This window comes from Labrus bergylta, chromosome 2 (assembly GCF_963930695.1).
Source record: "Labrus bergylta chromosome 2, fLabBer1.1, whole genome shotgun sequence".
Taxonomy (NCBI): Eukaryota; Metazoa; Chordata; class Actinopteri; order Labriformes; family Labridae; genus Labrus; species Labrus bergylta.
In genome coordinates this window covers 15439387-15459435 of record NC_089196.1, presented here as the reverse complement: position 1 = coordinate 15459435, position 20049 = coordinate 15439387, and the positions used below count along the sequence as shown (strand labels likewise).

The 20049-nt window shown below is 41.3% G+C and overlaps 1 protein-coding gene across 1 annotated transcript; it reads right to left on the bottom strand.

The window, feature by feature from the left end:
- Nucleotides 1-9622: 9622 nt before the first annotated feature.
- Nucleotides 9623-14247, bottom strand: slc14a2 (solute carrier family 14 member 2). Its single transcript, XM_029281129.2, has 10 exons — nt 14048-14247; nt 13511-13582; nt 13243-13414; nt 12407-12596; nt 12051-12179; nt 11464-11656; nt 10976-11123; nt 10579-10713; nt 10364-10413; nt 9623-10278 (listed from the first exon to the last, which is right to left on the bottom strand). The coding sequence occupies exons 1-10, from the start codon at nt 14069-14071 to the stop codon at nt 9865-9867; spliced, it is 1527 nt and encodes a 508-aa protein (XP_029136962.2). The 5' UTR covers nt 14072-14247; the 3' UTR covers nt 9623-9864.
- Nucleotides 14248-20049: the final 5802 nt, after the last annotated feature.

Sequence of the window (20049 nt, the reverse complement as noted above, 5' to 3'; positions counted from 1 at the left end):
AGAAGTCTATTTTTGGAACATAGTTTCACCACGGCAGACCCACGTCATTAATCTCTGCCGTCGCATAATTCCGTAGCCTATAGGGGAAATAAGGTCGGATTGTCAGAGCAACGCAAACGCCTTTCCCTTAGTCCTTTATTAATTCTCCTTACATCTTTCCTTAGTCTCATGACGTTTTCCCCGGGGGAAAGTGGATTGTGAAAGTGGATAGTGAATCCACCCATAGAGTCTAGTCAGACTTTGTAATTATGAACACTTTGAAATTAGCATCTGTGTGATATGTTAGACTTACTTTAAAAGTAACCCTAACCCTACAAAATGTTTGAAATCACATGCCCACTGATGCAGCAGCTTCTTCCCATGCTAAGGGTTAGGAGTATATCAGCAGGTGAAGAGTCTTAATTAGTGATTGGCTGCACCTGTGGAGGTAACCACATGTAGAGAAACTCAACATGCGTGTCTTACTTTGCACAGAAAGAAGTCATTGTTGGCTTGAAATGTCTGCGCAAATCATTTTTGTCTGTTTGGCACTACTATGAGTGAATGAGTTTGAAGAACATTTCTCCATTTTTCCCTCAGCTTTAGAAACTCTTAATCCTCTTGAAAGTCCTCCTCACTGCTCCTAACAGTTTTACACCTTAGGAGCTCTTTTAACGGCTAAGATGCTGTTAAGATGCTATCACACAGGCATCCTATTCCAAGGATCCAGGATATGCTAGAATCCCTATATGGCAACTCTTGGTTTACAGTCCTTGATCAGGTGAAAGAATATCACGGTTCATAGACCTTGAAATCTGCTCTCTGACAACCTTCATAACACCCTTGGTGGCTTGAACCAGTGGAACCGCATTCTATTTGGTCTCAGCTCAGTTCCAGCGGAGTTCCAGAGGAGTATTGAGGACTGCCTGAAGGGGCTTCATGATGTGGGCGGCAGTCCGTAGGGACTTGGGTTGGGAACAGAAAGATCGTCAGTTCAAGTGCAGACCATAATATGGAAGTTGGTCTTGTAGCTGGAGAGGTGCCAGGACACATCTCGAGTACTGCCGAGGTGCCCTTGAGCAAGACACCAAACCCCCCAACTGCTCTGGTGCGCTCACTGCATAGTGGTGTGCAGTAGTGTGCATGTTTCGGGCCTATGTGTTTGAGAAATGTGTCTCTCAATAACAGAGTGTAAACCAGAATTTCCCCTTGGGATTAATAAACACATATTATGTGTAGGAACATTTAGGAACATGACTCGGGGTGGATTTTCAAAAGAAGCAAAAGGTCAAAATGAACATACAAGCTAGCTTTAAAGACCACTAAAATGCCTTAAGCTACACACATGGTTATGTTGTTGCTGATAACAAGTTTAAGGTTGGGTGTTCTGCAATGAAAATATGTCACGTTGACTTCCAGGGCAATCTTCCTCAATCCATTATGTGAGATCCAGGATGAACATTTTTATTTAATTAAAATTAAAAAATGTCACTTGTCAGCATTATCGAGACGACAACCTTGTTCACTCTCCCTTATTTAACAGCCATGTGGACCACATCAGATCTGTCCTGCAGAGATATCAGAAACATGGTGCAAACCAGTCCTCAGAAATGATGGCCCTTTCCGAATAGCTACAGCTCAGTATGCACTGCATACTTTTTAGTAGGGAGTTTCAGTAGACTGAGCCCTGGTGGTCATTCAGTAGGCTCTTTTTGGGTCCACCTCAGTATACTGAACATTTCAGCACGGGTTTTATGCAGTATGGAATCGGATGCATCCTTTCAAGAAATTAAATGTATTTTACCACCCACAATGCAGTGCGAAAATTAAACGTAAAACGTCACTCCACGTGTGCCTCCAAAAACAAACGAGCGTGGATTAATTGCATCAATTTTAAATCTAGAGTTAAAGTCCCTACTGAAATCGCTGCTTTTAATAAACAACAAAAAATGTAACAAATGTATGCATTATTGTAAAACCTTTTCCCCTGAGACGTCTATTTAAATAATGATTTCCCTATGTATGCGTCTTTATTGGTTTATTTTACTCACTATACTGTATATTACTGTCATTTAATTTCCTGTATGTACTATATGTTATTTTATTTGTTTTTTACTTGATTTACATTGTGATACTGTTTTTTTGTTTACCTGACTGTATATGTGCATTACTCTTCTTGAATAAAGCTAAACAAAAATAACAAAAAAACAAGGATTGATGTGGCCGGTTCAGGTAACGCAAATGACACCACTTCCACTCTGAATGAATCACACGAAGTAGGAACAAATATCTGCCTACGGTTGGTTTCAGAGGAGGGGTATTAAATGGATCCAGCAGAGATAGCTCCTGTCCCACCTCTAAGATACAAGCCACCTTCAACAGTAGGGGAGTTGAGTAAAGTCCTTGGCTTCGTATCCTACTCGTATCCTACATCCTAGGGGCTGTGATTTACTAGCAGAAAAAATGACTCACAGATGATGCACAGCTGAAATAAAGCGGGATGTAGTCAGAGCTGTTGTCCATATGCCGCTAAAGTTCACAGGGGTCTGATCATCCAGACCGGCAAGATGTTACCGCTCTCTTCCCTCGCACTGCATCTCGCACTGTCTATCAGTGGACTCAGGATCAACAACATGAGCTAGGCTGATGGCAAAGCAGAGTTGATCACTCCTATTTCCTACAACGTACAAGTGACGTCTTTTCTTATTGATCAATTCACAGTCTAAAGTCTTCCCAAGCTTTCGTTTCACACCACCATTGGGTTTTTTTTTTTCAAATCTGAAGGACTGCTTCAAAACCCTCGTCGGTTGCAATGCCATTGTTTGATTGCACTATCTGATCTAGCAAATCTACAAAAGCCGGTAAAATATTTTCACCCTCATCGTCGACGGTGATTGAGACATGCCGTTGCACATTTTGACTGATGAGCTCAAGTTGAACCACATCGTTATGGCTAGCCTCAGAGTTTGCCTGTTCAGCCAATTCCTCAAGTGTTTCTATCACATCTTGATAAAATCTAGCAAAATCGGGGACATTGCTGGATGGAGGGAAAGCAAGGGAGCGTCTGATTACAAGTTGATTAAAAAGCTTGTTTGCCGATCTTTGGGTAGCTGTGTTCCTCCTCAGTGTCTCACTCAAATTCCCTCCCTGCTGTGGAGCAGGGGGGCTCTGGAAGGAGGTTGACGTGTTTAAGGGTGTATTATGTGAGGAGGAGGAAGTATGCGGTTCAATCTCATCTTGATCTGTTTGGTTTGACTTGTTTTACAGGGTGGGTAAAGGGTTTTGATTTAAGCTTTGGAGAGCATCTTCTAAGGCCTGAAAATAGTCAGCTTCACAGGGGGAGGTCAGAATATTGTTCAACTGGTCTATGGCTATCTGTATTTCATTTGGTATTTGAACTGCGTCAGAAGGGTGAAAAGTTCCTGAATCTAAGTTTTCATTCATGTTTTAAAAAATTTCAAAATTTCATCCCATCACATATGGCTAAAAAGCAGGAAATGAAATTCTGAGTGACTTCACATAGTTACCGCAGCGTTGTCATGCACTCCCGATGACGGTTTCGGCCTCTTCTCTGCCTTTGAGGTGGAGATGCTTGCGTGATTCCAGGGGTATGCTGTATCATTTGATTTCTCCTTTGCACAACCTCTGAAATAAAAGACACAGAGACAAAAAAATAAAAAAATGACTGTGTGTGTGTGTGTGTGTGTGCGTGCATGTGTGCATGTGTGTGTGAAAAGTAATCCCCAAAGACAGAAAAAAACAAAACCTGCCTCTACGACCCCTCCCTCCAGATGTTTGTTCAAAAGGGGAATTGTAACTTGATACCACGCCCGTATGTGTGTAGGTGTGTGAGTGGGTTGGTTGTTGGGTGTGTGTGTGTGTGTGTGTGTGTGTGTGTGTGTGTGTGTGTGTGTGTGTGTGAAAAATTATTCCCAAAAACCGAAAAACATACTTACTTCTGACCAATCTCCTTGCAGTGGCTGTTGAGCTGGGTCTTTGACACTTCCTACGTCGAGTAGACCCCAAAGATAGACCCCTGATCGGAGATGCTACACGGCGTCTGACAGGAGTTGAGACAAGTCCTCTCAAAGGATGAGCTTCATGTGTTAGAGGCCTCAAAGGAGCTGTAACTGCGGACTCATTCTCAGCTGTGGGATGATGACAAGAGATTGAGATATATCCACCCACCTCCCGATACATAGTACAAAAATTAAAAAAAACACGTGAAACTTAGGACAAATATTAACCTATGAGAATACAATACGTCAACAAAAGCATCATCTGTAATCAGAGATCAGATTATTCAAAACGCTAACCATCAGGCTGTTTTAAAACTGTCAAGTTTTAAATCAATCAAAATCAAATTACCTGATACAACTTGGACGCTGAGGGATGTCTTAGCCGGGGATGTTTGAGGGTTTGAAGTTTGACCAGATCTAAGAGAAGGACTAGGGTTGGAAGTATCCAGAGGAGTGATGTCCAGACAAGTGTCTTCTTTTTTCAAGAACCACTAAACTTTCACCATCTTCCTCTTCCCCCAATGATTCCACACGGTTCCCTTTAATGCGGCTTTCAGAGTGATGGCTTTCTGCAGCATCCACAAGATCTGTAAGTAGTTTACAGAAAAAAAAATAAGCTTAAATAATAAAATAAATAATAAAATAAAAAAATAGATGGAAACAAACTTTGAATAGAAGGAAACAGACTGTAGGCCTACCTATGAGTGGCAGATCATCAAACTCGTGAGGGTTAACTTGAAATATAAAGACAAACAAAAATCAATTAAACTATCCATTACAGAAAACAGGATAGATTTATAATAAATCAGGAGAATAGGTATGATCACTTACCAGGATATGATACAAAACTCTAAGGTGCTGGCTGGATCTTGGCCTAAGCTCTAACTTCTAAAATACACACATGCATTTGAGTTTTATATAGATTTTTAAAATAGAGACGTTTTTAAAATAATTGTTTTGGAAGAAGAGATACCGGGCTTCATTTTGTTTTTCTTCTCCACTCAACACAAAAGACTCTGACACTCTCTGAAGCAGACTTCTGGATGAGGTTGGAGGGGTTGTCTGGTGTTAAAAAGGCTGTTTTTTAATGGGTATTTTACACATTTGACTACTTTTGGTGTGGGGCTTAGTCATATATTTGACCACCACCACGGTTAAAAGCTTTTCAACCTATGCGTTTGTTTGTTTTTGCATGTCTGGCTGGGAGGTTATTGTGTGTGTGTGTGTGTGTGAGTGGATGGGTCGTTGGGTGTGTGTGTGTGTTGTACCCATTGTTGAGTGACACAAAGTTTTCAGTGAATCCAGGTTGGGCAGCGATATACCCTCATTGTAGGATTTATACCTTTGGTGTGGGGGTTATGAATCTGACCTCCAAAGTTAAAAGCTTTTTGGTGTGTGTGTGTGTGTGTGTGTGTGTGTGTGTGTGTGTGTGTGTGTGTGTGTGTGTGTGTGTGTGTGTGTGTGTGTGTGTGTGTGTGTGTGTGTGTGTGTGTGTGTGTGTGGGTGTGTGCATGGTGCACCTACTTCTCTGACATTGTTGAAGGCCCCAGTGTTTCACCCCCATCCAACTGATACAGACAAAGATCTCCAGTTTCGTATTTGAACACGTACCCCCAGCTACCGCTCTGTCTGTAGGGCTTCAAGGACCATTCCTCATGCAGGGACTCTGACGGTGGCATTTGAGTCCGACGCAAATACACCATGCTTTTCTTTGGAGCATCCTGGATGGACTTTGATTCCTGAAAAATGGTTACCGGGGTTTCTGTTATAAGGGACATGCTGTATTCAGCCGATTTCTCAGACATGGTAAGTCTTTTTCTTATGTCTTCTGGAAGCTTAAATACCCTACAGTTTGCATAGTACACGCTCATTGGTCCTTTTTAAATAGCGTCATTCATTTTGAAAAAAACACATTCCTAAACATTTGAAGAAAGGCGCAAAACTAAAAAAACCCGGAAGAGGAGGGACTTCCGGTTTCAATCAATCACACAAGTTTTTCATGATGTCATAAAGGGGAGGGTCCTACTCACTTACAAGTGTGTAGGATCCTATTGTAACCCAAGGAATTATTTTTCCCGATTTTCCTGGCTTGAACGTGTATGAAAACTCACCAAAATTTCCCAAAAATTCTCCCCCGCGAGAAATTGACATATGAAAGTGGTTCGGTGTTTGTACGTTGAAAAGTGGCTCCACTGCACCCCAACCCTCAGCTAGGGTACTGCACTTAACCTACATGCACGAAAAAGGTTAAGCATTATGCATCTTGGTGAGACAAACAAAAAGTTACATTATGACCATACTAATGTACAGGAAGTCCGCAAATTTCAGTTGAAGATCTCAGCTTGTGCTCTACACGATTCTACATCATTAGGTGTAGGCGTGGCCTGCTGTCAAACTTTCATCTTTTTTTGGGGCAATTTCAGAATCACTAAATGCCTTTATCTCTGCCATGCAAAGGTCAATCACCACCAAACTTCAAATGCATGATGGGAGGCCCGCTGTGAACACATCCATATTGTTATTTTCGCTTATAGTCACAGCGCCACCTGTTGACAACAGGAACTTACCATGGGCGGTTCTAGGGAGGGGCCAACAGGGGCCAGTGCCCCTGTAACTCTGAGCTTGGTCCCCCCTGTGGCCACCCCTCCAAAAGGAAGAGCCTCCCTAATAACACATACACAGTATTTGACTCAATAACCGGACTCACAATCTAGTATTAAATACTGAATAAATACTATTAAATATTTCCCCAGCGCTAAAGTGCTGGATATCGCTGACAGGGTCCGAGACTTAATACATTCCAACCCAGGAGCAGAAACCATCTTTGTTCATGTTGGCACTAATGACATTCCCAAACAGCAGTCTGAATTGCTAAAAGCTGATTTCAATAAACTTCTGTCACTCTCACATCCCTGAACAAGCTAATCCATATATCTGGCCCAATTCCCACTTATGGCCGCGGGGTGGAGCGTTTCAGTCGGTTACTGAGTCTGAACTCATGGCTTTACTCTGCCTGTATCACACACAGTGTCAATTTTATTGATAATTTTAATGTGTTTTGGGAACGTAGGGGTCTCTTCGGTCCAGATGGCCTACACCTGAACTGAGCTGGAGCTCGGGTCCTTTCAAACAATTTAACGTTTGAAACCCTTCCTCCTCCGCCCCTGCACAGGAACTACGACATGCACGACTGGAAAAGACCGGCTCATAAGACCGTGACATTCTCTGGGTCCCTGTCCCCTTCTGCGGAGCTCCATGTCGAAAATTCATTCAATTACAGGACTTGGCTTCTGGCACTTTCTGGCACTTTCAATATTCCAGTAAAGATATTCCAGTAAAAATGTCTTTCCAATATCACCAAGGCTCAAAATCCCGATCTGCCACTGAATGTCGCAGCGGTGTAAACTCTAGTAACCTCTGCTCTCTGCCATGGACACTACTAGCGCACGTCAGTAATGTGGCCCCAATTAAACTGGCTCTGATAAATGCCTGATCAGTGTTAAATAAGACTTTTATTCTTAACGACTTTTTCACATCCCAGGGCCTAGATTTCCTTCTGGTGACTGAAACTTGACTGAAGTCCAATGATGTTAGTCCACTTATTGAGCTTTCTCCAAATGAATGTTCCTTCTTTAACACGCCACGACCCTCCGGACGGGGCGGGGGTCTGGCAGCAGTTTTTGAAAACAAGTTTGATTGTTAGTGCCTTGCTCTGGGTTCCTTTTCCAGTTTTGAAGCTCAGTTCACTAAAGTGGGTACAGCAAACCGTCTTCTTATCATCATAATATATTGTCCTCCAAAATCAGATAAACATTTTATCACTCAGTTTGCAGACCTCTTATTGCAAATTGTGCCATCATTTAAAATAATTTTGATACTGGGTGATTTTAATATCCATGTATGTTGTCCGTCAAAACCAATTGTCGGTGAATTTTTAAACCTGATTGAATCATTTAATTTTGCACAGCATGTCTCAGGTCCCACTCATAAACATGGCCACACTTTGTACTTGGCCTTGTCTTGTGGTCTTCCTGTTAACAATTTGGAAATAATGGACCCTTGTCTTTCAGATCACAGTGCCATTATTTTGAATGTGTCTCTCTCTGACCTGTCATCAAATGGTCTCCTCCCCATGTATTACTCTCGTTACATTAACTCCTCCACTGCCAGTTTATTCTCAGCTGCATTCTTATCTGCTCAAGATACTCTGTCTGTTGAAACTTTTTCCTACTGAACTCTGCACTGAGGATCACATTCAATTATTTAATGCTACCTGCCCCTCAATTCTCAACCATATTGCTCCTCTCAAGATGAAAACATTTCTCAGATATCATCTCAAAACATCACCATAATCCTAAAGTCCTATTCAGTCTTATAAACTCTCTCAACTGCCCCCCTCCTGGATCCTAGACACTCCCCTTAGTAGACCAGAAGTCTTCCTAAAGTTCTTCACTGAAAAAGTTGCTGGCATTAGAAAAAATATCTCAGCCCCTACCAGGCACATCTCAGCCTCCCCGCCCTTCAACTGCTCTGCCCAGTTAAACTGTTTTGAGCCTATCACCTTAACCTCACTCAAAGAGACGGTTTTTAAAATGAAATCTGCCACCTGCCCCAGTGACATAGTACCTACCAAGCTCCTCAAAGATTCCATTGATGTTACCGGCCCTTTTATCCTCTCCATTATAAACAGCTCTATGTCAACTGGTGCTGTTCCTCCCTCATTTAAACATGCTATAGTGTAGCCTAACTTTAATACTACCGCCTCCACAAGGTTTGCACCTGTTGCCATTCACGCACATTTTCTTAGTAGAAAACCCGCAAAACGCCCACCAACCAAACGTCCAAAAGTTTTGGAGTGAACACGCAATTTAGTACTCTTTAATTGGGAGCTTAGTAAATCTGGCTCATTGAGTTCTGTTTGTAGGGTAGTTTGGAAACCGATTAACTGTTTGCTTTATTCAGTCTGTGCTTCAGTTCTGTATGGTCTACAAATGCCTTGGACAGGTCTATTAAGAGGGCTGCGCAATGATGATATCATTTGTACATTCTATCTGCTGATAATTTGCTGTGTTTTTAAAAAAACAGATTGAAAAACAGATGAACATTATTGGTATTTAAAATGTCCATTGTCAAGGGTTTTCAGAACCTTGGCCAGGACAGACAGTTTTGAGATGGGCCTGTAATTGTTTGAAAATGTGGGGTCACCCCCTTTGAAAATGGGGCAGAGCAAAGGCAGATTTCCAGATTTGCATAATAACACCAGTGACCAGAGAGAGATTAAAAATATGCGTCATAATTGGAGTGAAAACATTTGCAGCTATAGCTAGCTTTCAAAAGTAAGGTTCCAATTGTGCCTGCAAAAGCTCGAGAAACTCCATGGTCTACACAACTATAGCACTAAAATAAAAGCATCTTATTACAGAGTATTTAAAAGTTTAACTTTAACTTAACTATCTATTTCTCTGCTGTGGGACAAGTGACTGTGTCTTGTCAATAAATTATGTATTAAAAGTGTTGCTCAGAGAAGAAATATAGCTCATCATCTAGAGATTAAATGTTTCACAGATTATTTGTAATTTTTCCCAGTAAAATACAACATAGTATTAGACATTTAATAAAACACCTTGGACTAAAATCTTTATTTGAAATTAATTTATTGAAAAAAATAAACATTCACTATATAAACAAAGTTATATTTCTTCAAATCATGTAGTTTACCAACAACTTAACTCAGGAAATCCTGCCAGCATGAGTATTCCATGTAAAGTATAATATACAAATACTACAAATAACAGGCTTACAATTACAAACAGGCTTTTTAGATTGTTAGTTGCTTATTTCTCTCTCTCGCTGCAGAAATGTGGTTTTAAACATAATCATCTGAACTGCTGTCAATGTGTTTGATTTCTTTTTCCTCAGTAGTATTGTGTTCTACCGCAGGTGCATTGTCCTCAACATACATCTGGTCATATTCTCCCTCTGATGCCTTACATTCCTCTCTCCCCTCCTCCATTTTTTCAAGCTCTAGTCTCAGTTGCTCTTTCTCATTTAGTATCGCTTCATCTTCAATGGCTCTCTGCAGCTGCTCCCTCTCCTTCTTCTCTTTCTCAGCCTTTTCCATTTTCTCCTGCTTCTTCATCTTCCAGAAGAAGACCAGGTTTTTCTCGGGGTAGGTGACTTTGGCAAGCGGCAGCTTGAAAATCCTGTTGGTCTCAGTTGTTAAGAGGAGGAAAGTGAGCGCAGACAAACAGAAAGGCCATGTGCAGGCTGGAAGTCCAAACTGTGGGGGGAAGTTACAACAGTAAATCAATTCTGTTAACCATAGACTGACATTTAAAAAGGAGTTAGGGAAATTATGTACTTACTGTGGACATGCTATTGGCAATGGCTGATCCGAGGTATGCACAGAAAAAAGCTGCAGAGGAAGGGAGGAGAGTAGTGAGAGATCATACACAGGTGAATGCTGTGGCCAAAGATTGTATCTGGCCTCTGATCTGATTACATAATGTCATGTGATTTTAGCCCAGTAACATGTGATGTGACTGGAACAGATAGTTATTTATTCTGATTGTCTACTCACCACATGTGATGGCCAGTAGGTGCACCTGCCAGGTAAGAGCATAAAACATTCCACCAATGGCAATGCAGGCTAACACACAGTTGTATCCCCAGAGGCCAAAGTAAATGTCTCCAAAAGGCGCTGCTAGAGCCAAGCCTGCAAAATAGGATATCACCACTATCAAGGGAGTGCAGAGTTTTGTTTAAATTATCTTAATCCTGGTAAATATGCACCTTAAATAGATATATTTGGGCTCATCTGGGAGTTGGAACATATTGAGAGTGGCTTGAATTCATTCTGTAAGCATGCAAGGGAGCAAAAATAAGTAGTGCTTGATTGATTGAATAACTTTCACTTCAAAAGTTTGTTATTGTGCATGATTCCAATTACAAGCACAGGTAATGTCGGATTGCCTCACCAGAAACCATGCCCACTGCAGATCCTAGAACAGCATGAGCACAGGTGATTGGGGAGGAGATGAAGAGTGAGATGATGAAGATTCCTCCAGTCCAAGGGTTGTCACAGCCATATACCTGTCCTACTCCCACAGGCACTGACATGAATAGCTGGGGAAGGTTAGGACAGCAATGTTTAAAATAAAAAAAGGAGACACAAAAATCATGCTTTACACCCCATAGGTTTTGCAACTTGTGTTTCATGTTGTGGGTATGTCTAGAAACATAAAGATTGACATCACTGCCCCTTTACGAAAGACTAAATCTTTTTCAAAAACTAACGGAGCAGTTATGTTGCAATCCCACATATATTCATTTGAAAATGTTGGTACTTGAAATAATCTGACTTTAAAAAATCGGAGGAATCTGTATTGTCTGAATTGCGTAATGACAAAGTGATATCAGAGCACAGCATCCCTAACAGAGGAACATGTTCTGGCATGTCACTGACCTTGGCCACATCGATCTCAGCCCAGGTGATGTTGGGCAGCTCTGAGCGAGGCTGAATGAGGACTTGAGGGAAGTAGTGGTTGTAGTGTCCGGTGGCAACCATGTGGAGACACACCAGGATGTTGAAGGGTAGAGTGAACACTGGCAGGTCCCAACGACTGTTAATAGATGCCAGGGCACTGGACACGATCGGACTGGACCACAAGGAAACATCACCAGTTTTTGATTTAATACACATTTTATTTTCACAGCTATTTGCATCCATCTTTTTACAAGTTTTTTCTCAATCATCTCCATTTTTCCCTGCACACTTTGAATCTCTTAATATTCAAATACATAAAGTTAAAGAAGTGACTGTAAGCTGGTTCTATTTACTTTACCACATGGTTTGTTCGCTTTCTGTCACGGGTGAAAAAGCATAGCTGACAGCTAATGTTTTAAATTTGTAAGGTTTTAATCTAATCAGTTTTTACATTTTGAATTTCATGGTTTGGTTATTTATCTACTTTCTAACCTCTTTGCATCCCCATTCTTGTGATATAAGTCTACTCGTGTATCACTTTACCATTGATTAATCTGGTTTCTTACCACATCATGGACATGAAGATGTTGGGTAGAAGGAGCCACCAGTACCAGTTTCCTGCGTTGGAGAACACAGCCATCAGCAGACCCACCAGGATGCCGTTGTAACCATACAGGCCTGCAGCGATCGCACCCCTGAGAGAAACACAGTACACTCAACACAAGCAACAAACATGACCTTCAACATCCTGATGACGAAAATGAACGGACTTTTCACTTGAGTTTATATTAATTGCATTATGTTTAATGTCAGGACACTTTGCAAAAAATGTTAGCCTGCTCTCACTGTAACCCTTTAAGGCGTTGTAATGAGGCACACTGATAGTAATATAGTGTGATCTCTTTCATCAGTTTGTTCGAACCTGTTCTGTTGCAGGATAAGGGCGGATATGGTGGCAAAGAGTGTGCCCACAAAGCCGTTGAGAGCCCACCAGTAGTTCTGCAGGATGAGGCCACCAAAAATGATGAGGCCACTTAGAGGGTTGTTGACAAACATCACCTGAGCAGCTCCTCGCAAAACCCAGTCCAGCAACTGCAGCAAAAAGAACTGTTCTGTAGGATAACAAAGAGGGAACAGAACGAGAGATGACAATTTTTGAGAGTTGCTGATGAAGCTTCCCACGGTGATCATTTTTGTCTGAACATTTGTGCAGCAATTATAATAAAATCCTCTTGATCAGAAACAAATGTATTTGACCCTCTTTTTCTTGTGTGAAAAAATTCTGACGTAAAAACAACAGCAGAAAAATGTTAAGATGTGAAAAGCCACTCAAAGGGTTGTATGGTTTTCTGTTAAGACAAAGTTTTGCTGTAAGTATCAAGTAACAAAGTATGTAACACAAATTTTTAAATCTCCTTAACTTAACTCAAAATGTGTAATACCTACGTTGGTCCACAGCGCAAAACGTAGATGGCTATGGACGCGTTGTTGATAGCGATAGATAAGTAACACAATGTATTCATTCACTGAACCATAATTTAACAGTAACATTGTGTGCAACACATACATTTTACTGGGGGTCGAATTTGTCAAATATCTTTACACAAAGATTCAGTTCAGTGACTAACACATTTAAGGTAAAATAAAAAACAGTTTTTTGAAATTTCACAACTGCTTTTTATGTAGTAACCACTTCTGTGCTAGCTTGGTGGGACAGGGAAGAATGCTTTTAAATGTACATGATCAGTGTTGACCTACTTTCCATCCATTTTCCAAAAACTTCCATGTCTCCAGAGAAGTAGGATACTCCTTTGAGGAAGTTGTCCCTGGCCTTCTGCAGGGCAAGGGGTCTTGTTTTCTCCCCCCCGACCTCCTGGGGTTTGTCATTGCCAACAGGCAGGTTACTTTGTGCCATCAGGGGCTGGAGCTCCTGCAGAGTTTGAAAACAGTTTCTATTTATAGACCAAAAAGCAGAGCGCATCTAACTTATTTCTGTATTTTAAGCTGTGAACCCTGGCTGTCTTACAACAACAGTGTTGAGAGGAAAGGTGGTGCACAGAGCAGCAGAGGCCAAACTGTTGATATTCTTCTGAATATCCTTAAAGCAAAAAATGAAAGGCATTAATCATCAACACATTTATTCAACTATTATAGTTATAAAATGTATATATCGATTAAATATTTTACATTTTTATTAACTGCTTTGGCTCTTTGATTTAATAACCTATCCTATCAGCATTAATGAAACCATTTAAAATAAAATCGAATACTGAAATAATTGACATAATAAATTAAGGTATTTTATTTGTCACAGCCACTGAGTAGAAAACATTAAACCAAATCAAACTTTTCATATTCATAATTATGTAGCCTATACAAAATTACATTTAAAGTCATGTGTATCGCATCCATCAAAATTAATACTCACAGATTAAGGTATCAAATAAGCTGACCATACACCTTCACAATCTTCTTTTAATGTTAGTTTACTCCATCAAAAGAGCATGAATGGTTTTATGCAAAGTGTTCTGCGAGACTTACAAACAGTTACAAGTGCTCCTACCTTTGTGCAATGTTGTCCAGGCATAAGGCTCAGAATAGGTCGTGGCTGTGAAGGTTGCCAGCTTCTCTAAAGCTGTATCGTGGAAACTTCCAGACAATGCTTTTTATAACTTACATCTTCAGAGAAAACCACTCCTCTTCTTTTCCTCGACCATATCTCCAGAAATAATCAAGAGCACTCTGAAATTGAAGCGTTCATTTTGGTCCCACCCTTCTCATAGTATCCTCCGTCTGACACATTTACAACTACATGTTAGGTGGAGCTGAGGTCAGAAGTGAATCTGAGGAGTTGTTTATAATACCAAGTCAAATTCTGCAAGACCTAAAGAATAAGAGTGAGGCACCACACTCCACTGTCACTTCTGAACCAGGGGGGTGAATACCTTACATTTGACTTTTCCTGAATTTGTGCTTCAGAAAAAGCAAACAAACAAAATGCCATGACTGATTGCATTTATCATATATCTCCAAAGCTGGATGTTTGCTAGCTCAAAATCCTTTCAAAAATACAACATTAAAGAGACAATTTACAGAGGTTTTGTGTTCTCAGCGTTTTTGCTTCCCTCAAGAAATCTGCTCTACTCTGCCAATGTGTTCCAGTGTTGTATGTGTGACTTGGGTCGTGGCCCATTAGTGTTCTACACAAAATTTAAATGTACAGAAAACAAAACGTTAAAGGGAAATATTGTGGCACATATTCAATGAAGTTTAAATAATAATTCCTGCTATTTGTCTTTTCTCTTTAGTTATTTAGTCACCTTGCAGCATGCCTACAAAAGTGCAAGAAGTGCCCTACAGACATACAGGAATATGTTATGCATGTCAAGAATGAAAGTCAGCACATGACAAAATGCATGTTGGGAAAAGTCAGAGTTGAACATTTTAACAACAACACACAGCAGTTGAACAATGCTTCTGTACACACTATGAGAGATTCTCTGTGTTTCCTCACTCTTTCATTGTTCAGAATATTCTTCCTCTGCACTGTTGGTCAGAACAAGAGACAAAGTAAAATCACACTGTTAACAATGCTGTAAGAACAGTATAAAGTCGGCCTACAAGACACAACAATGTTTGAAATGCCATACAGTCAACTTATTTGCATATTACACTCCATGTCCTTTCTCTCTAACACAGGCTTGCATATTAATCAAGAACTTGGTTATATAAATGGTAACACAAAAAAAGGGGATGGGCCAGAACATTTAATGGATCCAAGCCTGTGCTGTCCAAACCTATGAGGGCACAATGATCCGGATCATCTGGAAAAAGTATTACAGAGTTTTACACAAATAAAGCACAACCTGTCATAAGTAATAAGCTTTCCTGATGAAGGGAATGTGCACACAGAGTAGAAAACCTTTGAGGTTGTTTTCTGATGCATTGCACCTGTCTTCATGTAGGCCTACCTGCTTTACCTGATAGATTGGATTATAAGATGGACTGCAAGATATGATGTGAAAGTTATGTAATTGTTTTGTAATAAATCACAGCAACAAAGCTATCATGCAAACATTCTGATACTAGATGGTTACATATGAAACCTTATTATTATTTTTTATTGGATTTATCATATATCTCCAAAGCTGGATGTTTGCTAGCTCAAAGTCCTTTGACAAAATGCATGTTGGGTAATTCAGAGTTGAACATTTTAACAACAACACACAGCAGTTGAAAATGCTTCTGTACACACTATGAGAGATACTATGTGTTTCATCACTCTTTCATTGGTCAGAATATTCTTCCTCTGCACTGTTTGTCAGAACAAGAGACAAAGTAAAATCACACCTTAATGGAAACCTTAATATATATATATATATATATATTTTTTTTTTAATGAAAATCTGTGTTTATTGCTATGTTAAAAGATACTAAGAGGAATAATACCCATTAGAAAAACAAAAGATGATGTCCTTTCCCCCAAATCATTTTATGACATTTTTGCAGACAGTAGCATGATGTCAAATACATGTTCGTCAGAGCATCTGCATAGAAGAAAATAGAAATAAAACAAAAAACCCAAGTATAATAGAAAAATAAACACCCATTTACCCTCCCAACAACCACTCTCCCAGCTTCCCGAGGATGCTGTGGCAACCATTAGTGACAGTCTTTGCATAGACATTTATAGAAGAACAATACTAATATACATTAACACATTGGTAAAAATATATACATATATACATTCAATTAGACAAAAAAATTGTAGATACAATTCTAAAAAAACTAAAAAAGCCAGCAATTAACTCTACCTAAGCTGTGTCACCAGTATCATCAGGGGTGATAGTAAGCTTGTTTCTAATAAGGGCTAGCACGGAGCCCCGGGTGGAAGGTTGCTCTGGAATCTGTTGCGAGTCGAAGGAGACACGTGTCCATTATATATCAGATCAAAAGCTGGTGAGTTTCGGGCATGTCCAGAACATACTGTATACTGTTAGCTGAGACCATTTACAGCGGTTAAGCATCAATATGATTGGGATGTATTCTAGCTAGTTTAGCATTGGTGAAGTGGGCTTTCTGGAGCACATGACACTGCAGCAGGCTGTGCCTGACACATATAGACGATGAATGAACCAGTTTTAAAATGTCTCTCCACTGACTGTCTGTCACAGCGCTGCTCTGCCTCTCAGAACTTTTCCATTCAGACGCCCTTCCTGTCAACCACACCCACCTCATCAGCTCACCTGGTCTCTGATCAGTAATCAAGTATGGCATCATATTTTTGCCAAGAAAATCATACAAAACTTCTTAAATTGCAATCAAAAATAAGACTTTGAGAGAGATATAATCTCTCTGAAGCAAAAAAAAAGTCCTCTTAAAAGTAAAACATATCACTTGCAATTAAAATATTTGTGTAATTGTGTACTGTAAATAATCAGCCTTTTACTTTTCTTATCATCAGTTCTTTTGTTTACAGTTTGTCTGCGAGTCTGCATGATAAGTGAAACTTATCAACATCAGCAGAGTTAAATAGGACCATGGACAAACACGTACACCAGGTACAGGCGGTGTTACTGAGACAGTTGGAGAATTCACTCTTTGTGAAAAATGAGAAGTGTGAGTTCCACTCTCCCTCTGTCTCCTTCCTGGGCTACATCGTGCAGCGAGGCAACATCAGGATGGACCCTACTAAGGTGTTGGCCATTACCTCTTGGCCCATCCCTGATTCTCACAAGCAGCTCCAACTGTTCCTCAGCTTCGCCAATTTCTACCGCAGGTTCATCCAAGAGTACAGCACTATGGCCTCCCCCCTCACAGCCTTGACCTCCTATAAGATGCTGTTCCAGTGGTCCCTCTCGGCTGAGGAGGCCCTCCAGATCCTTAAGGCCCAGTTTACCTCTGCCCCCATCCTCCAAGTCCCTGACTCTGAGAGACAGTTTGTGGTGGAGGTGGATGCCTCTGATGTTGGGGTGGGGGCCATCCTGTCTTAGCGGGCGGCCGACAACCAGAGGCTTCACCCCTGTGCCCACTTCTCCAGACGATTAACGCCAGCCGAGAGAAACTACGACATAGGCATCCAGGAGCTCTCAGCAGTTAAATTGGCTCTGGAGGAGTGGCGTCACTGGTTGGAGGGGACTAAACAAACATTTATTGTCTGGACTGACCACAAGAACCTTGAGTATATCCAGGGGTTGGTAAGAGACTGAATTCCTGACAAGCCAGGTGGTCCCTCTGCTCCTCCAGCTTCAACTTCTCCCTCTCCTTTCAGCCAGGGTCCGGCAATGTCAAGCCTGATGCCCTTTCCCGGCAATTTCTGGAGAGGGAGGAAATCGCTGGTCCTGACTCCATTCTCCCTCATTCATGTCTGTTCGCTCCACTGACCTGGGAGGAGGAGGAAAGAGTCAAGGAGGCCCTGGAGGATCAACCTGGACCCAGTTCCTGCCCTTCCGACTGCCTGTTTGTTCCTCAGCCTCTGAGGTCGGATGTACTTCAGTGGGCACACAGCTCCAAACTTACCTGCCATCCTGGAGTCCAGCGCACCAAGGGGTTCCTGCAGCGGAGGTTCTGGTGGGACACCTTGGAGAAGGACAGCCGGGAGTTTGTTAGTGCCTGTCCTGTCTGCAACCAGCACAAGCCATCTCATCAGGCTCCTGCTGATCTTCTGCAACCTCTGCCTGTGCCCCATCGCCCCTGGTCCCACCACTCTCTGGACTTTGTTACTGGTCTACCACCGTCCAACAACAACACTACTATACTGATGGTGGTAGATCGGTTCAGTGAAATGGCCGATTTTGTGGCCTTGCCCAAGCTCCCCTCTGTCTGACGCCTTCTTCGTTCCCGCCTTCGGGGCTGTGGTATCCAGTATCTGGTGGACTGGGAGGGGTATGGTCCCGAGGAGAGGTCGTGGGTACCGGCAAGACACATCCTCGACCCCCAACTCATCAGGGACTTCCACCAGTTGCATCCTGACCAACCCACGATGACCACCAGGCGGGGTAAGCAACCTGCTCCTCCACCTGCACCTCTGGACCAGGAGGGGGCATCTTCTGACTCTGAGGGGTCGTCTTTGGCTAACAAAGCGATCCCACCTCCAGACCCCTTCTCCCACCCGACTATGGTGTCGGATGGGTCCGTCTCAGAGGAGTTCTGCCCTTTAGATTGTCAGAAATATGTGTCCCAAAATCATGCTCCCAGGAGTCTTTAATACATGTGGTGTTGACTAGGCTTATCAGGCCAGTCTTGTCGCAGATGATGGATACCAGTCGCTTTTGGTCAAAGTTGAATATGATGTCCCTTTATTTCTCCAATCCCACTGAATTGATGAAACATGCTTTTACAGATACTGCTTTTTAAAATGTATTGTAAATGTGAATACATGATCTCACCAGCTCTCTTTAAAGGAAGAATATGCGATTTTTTGCTCCAGCATTAAACCATAACACCTCGCACTGCATTGTTGTGTTAGCATGCTAATGCTAGCAATCTTTATTTTGATTGTATCTTCATACTGCATGTAAATTTACACGAAATGACTGTGTTCTAAAACGTTTACGTGACATTCAAATAAGCAGTGAGTACAGTATGTTATTCTTCTTTTCTCTAGTCCCTCAATTAAACAACTTTTAAAGCAAGGTTATGAGCCGGCCGGCCGTCCCAGTGATGTAAAGTGTAGCTACGGCTCGGAAAGCATCACAGACAGTGGGACTAGGCTGTCACACTCATTGTAGACAGTCATAACTTATGAGTTATTTTCAGAGGATATATTTGATTTCTGCTACATTTAAGTCTGAAAAATCGCATATTCTTCCTTTAGGCAAAACTCACAGAACCAAAAATGTGTTGAAGAAGCTTGAGAAGAAACTACTTAGTCACTGTAGATGTTGGGGTCTATACAAACACAGACTACGCTCAGATGAAAGCCCTCCGGTTCCCAACCCAAGTCCATACAGATTGAGCTACTAACCCATGTGAATCAAATCACCTTTGGTTCACATGGGTTTTTGAACATCTGGATTCAAAGGCAGAACTGTGAGAAGATCATATGTTAAAGAGGACCAGTCAAAGAGTCTTTAATGAAATATTGAGCCAAAATCAGCAGCAACATTCTTGATGTTTTTTTTTTTTCAAGTAAAGTTGCTTTGTAAGCTAGCCTGACCATGGTTGTACTTTTATTTCTAGATACACAGACATTGTGAAAAATCAAGCATGAGCATTATTAGGACGGCAGGGACATCTAGTGGAATCACAACAAATTACACATCCCTGTTCTTCATTCCTGTCTCCTACATGATTATTTGACATTTAGACCTTATACTGTATCAAACCAACAATTCCTTGGCATGCCTTTGTTTTAAAGCTGCTTTAAGCTACAAACTGCAGTTTGTTGTGCAAAATAAAACTTGCACAAAGATGCACACAATCAGACACTTCCACCTTTACTTTCACAGGACCAGGCCTGACATGATTGAAAGAGGAAGCAGTTAATTGTTATGCAGCTAACACACCTTAAAAAAAAAAAAAAAAAAGTGATGAGACTACTAAGTATGCTCCTATGCATGTGTT

What these genes read in the sequence shown, in the direction of transcription:
- slc14a2 (XM_029281129.2), bottom strand. Translation starts at nt 14,071, where the DNA reads ATGCCTGGACAACATTGCACAAAG. An exon ending in CTGGACAACATTGCACAAAG is followed by an intron (nt 13,583 to 14,047) that starts GTAGGAGCACTT and finishes TTTTGCTTTAAG; the next exon opens with GATATTCAGAAGAATATCAA. An exon ending in ATCTTCATGTCCATGATGTG is followed by an intron (nt 11,657 to 12,050) that starts GTAAGAAACCAG and finishes CTTGTGGTCCAG; the next exon opens with TCCGATCGTGTCCAGTGCCC.